At 49.3% G+C, this 4,233-nt stretch overlaps 1 protein-coding gene across 1 annotated transcript; it reads left to right on the top strand.

Moving 5' to 3' along the window:
* Positions 1 to 766: 766 nt before the first annotated feature.
* LOC148144100 (uncharacterized) lies at positions 767 to 3,548 on the top strand. Its single transcript, XM_087975726.1, has 2 exons — positions 767 to 1,771; positions 3,537 to 3,548. Exons 1-2 carry the CDS (start codon positions 767 to 769, stop codon positions 3,546 to 3,548), a joined length of 1,017 nt encoding a protein of 338 aa, XP_087831852.1.
* Positions 3,549 to 4,233: the final 685 nt, after the last annotated feature.

The following is a 4,233-nucleotide window of genomic DNA, read 5'->3' on the forward strand; positions in this document are numbered from 1 at the left end:
TTAAATTTTGACTATTGTATATTTGAGTTAATTGTATATCAATGTTTATATCTGAGAGTTTTGTTTATTTTTGTAAACTTGTTAAAATGTTAAATTTCTAATAAAAATATCTATAAAAAAAAACTGGACTGGCAGTGATGACTTTTGTAATCTTTTCTTACAGACTATCTGAAGACAGAAGTTTCAAGTCAACAGATAAAGGGCTTATGTCCAAAATGTTGATTCTCCTGCTTCTCTGATGCTGCTTGCCGTGCTGCCCTTTTCCAGCGATGCAGTTTTTGACTCTGACTCTCCAGCGTCTCCAATCCTCACTTTCACATCAATGTCTGATAGTTACTCAATCCATCAGGACCGCAACAATTTTTAACTATGATTCTGTGAGAAGGAGCAAAGCTTTCTTTTTGGTCCCTGTTTGAGTACGGGGGTACTGGTTAAAAGACCCTACTATTGCAGCGCACTGAGTGTGGAGCCTGAAACAACTCTACTGCCTGGAAAGAAGAATTCATGGCAGGGTTGTACACGTGTGTGTGCAGCTGAAGCTTCGGCCATGGAGAAACCCGAGGAAACACGCCCTGTTGAGAAACCACGGAGTTGTGGCGACTGCGGGAAGGGGTTCCATGTCCCACCTGTCCTGGCGGCTCATCAGTGCAATCACACTGGGAAGAGGCCGTTCTTCTGCCCCGAGCGGGCAAAGGGCTTTACTTGCTCCTGTGTCCTGCTGGCCCACCAGCATATAAACACTAGTGAGAGGAAGTTTTACTGCTCCATGTGCGGGAAAGGATTCACTTGGGTGGACAACCTCCAGACCCACCAGCGATTCCACGCAGGGGAGAGGCTCTTTAGTTGCCATGAGTGCGGGAAAGCCTTCAGCAATTCCTCCAACCTGCTGACGCACCGGCGGGTCCACACGGGGGAGAGGCCATTCAGCTGCCCTGAATGCGGGAAAATCTTCAGCGATTCCTCCAACCTGCTGAGGCACCGGCGGGTCCACACGGGGGAGAGGCCCTTCAGCTGCCCAGAGTGGAAGGCCTTCAGCAATTCCTCCTCCCTGCTGGTCCATCAGCGGGTCCACACGGGGGAACGGCCCTTTAGCTGCCCAGAGTGCGGGAAGGCCTTCAGCAATTCCTCCTATCTGCTGACCCACCGGCGAATCCACACGGGGGAGAGGCCCTTCAGCTGCCCAGAGTGTGGGAAGGCCTTCAGCAAATCCTCCAACCAGCTGAGGCACCAGCCAGTCCACACGGGGGAGAGGCCCTTCAGCTGCCTAGAGTGTGGGAAGGCCTTCAGCAATTCCTCCTCCCTGCTGGCCCATCAGCGGGTCCACACGGGGGAGAGGCCCTTCAGCTGCCTAGAGTGTGGGAAGGCCTTCAGCAATTCCTCCTCCCTGCTGGCCCATCAGCGGGTCCACACGGGGGAGAGGCCCTTCAGCTGCCTAGAGTGTGGGAAGGCCTTCAGCAATTCCTCCTCCCTGCTGGCCCATCAGCCGGTCCACACGGGGGAGAGGCCCTTCAGCTGCCCAGAATGCGGGAAGGCCTTCAGTCAATCCTCCAACCTGCTGGCCCACCAGCGGGTCCACACCAGGGAAAGGCCCTTCAGCTGCCCCGAGTGCGGGAAGGGGTTCACCCGCTCCTCCAAACTGCTGGCCCATCAATGGGTCCACACCGGGAGGAGGCCGTTTGCCTGCCCCGACTGCGGGCGGAGGTTCACATTGTCCTGCAACTTGCGGAGGCACCAGTGCATCCAACAATCAGATTCCACCAGTGACGCTGCAGTGGGTCACCCCCAGGGCTGAACCTCCTGCCCATTCTGACAGTGGGTGCAGTGAGCTTTTGTGTTTTGTGCTGGACTCACCCCCACCAAGCCCACCTATGTGGCTCAGGGCTGGCATGGTGACTCTGTGGTTAGTACCACTGCCTCACGATGCTGACCTGGGTTCAGTTCCACCCTTGGGGAGACAGTCTGTGTGTAGCTTTCACATTGCACGCCCCACGTCTGTATGGGTTACCTCTGAGTGCTCTGGTTTCCTTCCCCTGGTCTAAAGGTGTGCAGGTTAGGATGAATTAGCCCATCTAAATTGTCCCATAGTGTTCAGGGATGTGTAGGTGTGGTGCATTAGTTGGGGTAAATGTAGAGGAATAGAGATAGGGGAATGGCTGGGTTACTCTGCGGAGGGCCAGTGTGGACTTGTTGGGCGAAAGGACCTGTTTCCATACTGTAGGGAATCTAATCTTTAAAAAAAAGAATTCCTCCAAGCAATCTTGATAAAATATGCCGAGTTGGCAAAGTATCCCATCAAGTTTGAGTTGAAGAAGTCAGAAGTGACACGACACCATGTTATAGTGCAACAAGTTTATTTGAAATCACAAGCTTTAGGAGCATTGCTCTTTCATGAGTGCTGCTCCTTCATCACTTCATCTGGTGCCGTGTGACTTCTGACCTTGTCCACCCCAATTCAACACCAGCACCTCCGCATCAGAGTTGACGAATGAGATTGGATTTTATTCGGCCTGATTGTGAGATGTTCCATTTGGAAACTCAAAACTGTCTGACCAATAAAGAGATGCAAATCATAGAGTCCTACAGCAGGAGACAGGCCCTTCGGCCCAACATGGTCCACACCGACCAAACTGTCCATCAACACTAAGCCCATTTCCCTGCAGTTGGCCCATTTCCTACCATACCTTTCCTATCCACGTATTGCCCAAATGCCTTTTAAATGTTGTTAATGTACCCACCTCAACCACTTCCGCTGGCATCTCATTCCATATGTGTACCACCGTCTGCGTGAAAAGAAATGTTGCCCCTCACATTCCCTTTTATTCTTTTTCCTCTAACCTTAAACTGATGCACTCTAGCCCTCACTTCCCCAACCCCGTGCATTCACCCTCTCATGATCTCTTCATTTCTCCAAGGGCCTCTCTCAGACTCTTAATGCTCTAAATAAAAATATCTTAGCTTGTCCAACCTCTCCCTTTTACACAGACCCTTGAATCCTGGTAACATCCTTGTATATGTCTTCAGCACGCTTCCAAGTTGAATAACATATTTGTTATAGACACTGCCCTGTCTACCTATTTTGTTGGAAATATAGGACCTAATCCAAACTGGATAATCTGGCTGATGGGGCAGGAAACCACTTCCTTTCTTGAGAGACAAGTCTCCTGGAGAGAACTGGCTGGCTGACTGATCTACTGACCCTCAGTGTCCCACTGCCCTCAGTTATCTGGAGGGGTGTCCACACATTTGCCTAAGGTGGTGCTTGAAACCTTTATCATCTTTGGGATGGATCCCCATTCATTCCGTGCTATGGAGTCATGCAGCCTGGAAACAGACCCTTCAGACCAACCAGTCCATGATCCCCAACTAAACTAGTGCCACCCATCTGCTCCTGGCCTGTATCCAGTATGTTAATACTTTTGTTCATTTGTTCACCGTGAGAGTTGGATAAATAAATTGCTGATTGTGGATTTTAAAGTGTTGGGGATTTATTCTTATCACTAGAGCAGGTTACACCACTTTTCATGCTAATTTTACAGATTATTGGGTGACACGCTCCTCTGGGTGTTTCTGTTTGAGATAGGTGTGGCTGTCAGCCTTTGCTTTATAAAAGTATGACGTAATGTAGTGCTGAATGCAATGGAGTCAACATGAATCCCAGCCTCTCACTGTGGTTGTGGGTGAATCGTCTTAATTTGGCTCTTAACTCAGAAACTGCACACAATTAACTGCTGAAACAATGATTAACACTTTATTGTATGTAGCAACCAAAAATAAAACTCCTCAAGTTTTCATTGGAGAAAAGAAGGTCTAGGGGTGATTAGAGGTCAAGATGATTAGAGGTTTAGATAGGGTTGACCATGAGAACCTTTTTCCACGTATGGAGTCAGCTATTACAAGGGGCATAGCTTTAAATTAAGGGGTGATCGGTGTAGGACAGATGTTAGGGGTAGATTCTTTACTCCGTGAGTAGTGAGTTCATGAAATGCCCTGCCAGTAGCAGTGGTGAACTCTCCCTCTTTATGGGCATTTAAGCAGGCATTGGATAGGCATATGGAGGATAGTGGGTTAGTGTAGGTTAGGTGGGCTTGGATCGGCGCAACATCGAGGGCCAAAGGGCCTGTACTGCGCTGTATTCTTCTATGTAACCAAGTTCAACCTCACTCACAACTTGGCTATCACCCAATTGATGGCAGAATTTAACTGAGTTTCCCCCAACAGTATCTGTCTCTGGAA

This window comes from Chiloscyllium plagiosum, unplaced genomic scaffold (assembly GCF_037043375.1).
Source record: "Chiloscyllium plagiosum isolate Xiang-an unplaced genomic scaffold, Cpla_swu_hap1 HiC_scaffold_27, whole genome shotgun sequence".
Lineage (NCBI taxonomy): Eukaryota > Metazoa > Chordata > Chondrichthyes > Orectolobiformes > Hemiscylliidae > Chiloscyllium > Chiloscyllium plagiosum.

Excerpts from the sequence above, each read along its gene's own strand:
- LOC148144100 (XM_087975726.1), top strand. The coding sequence starts at position 767 with ATGTGCGGGAAAGGATTCACTTGGGTGGACAACCTCCAGACCCACCAG.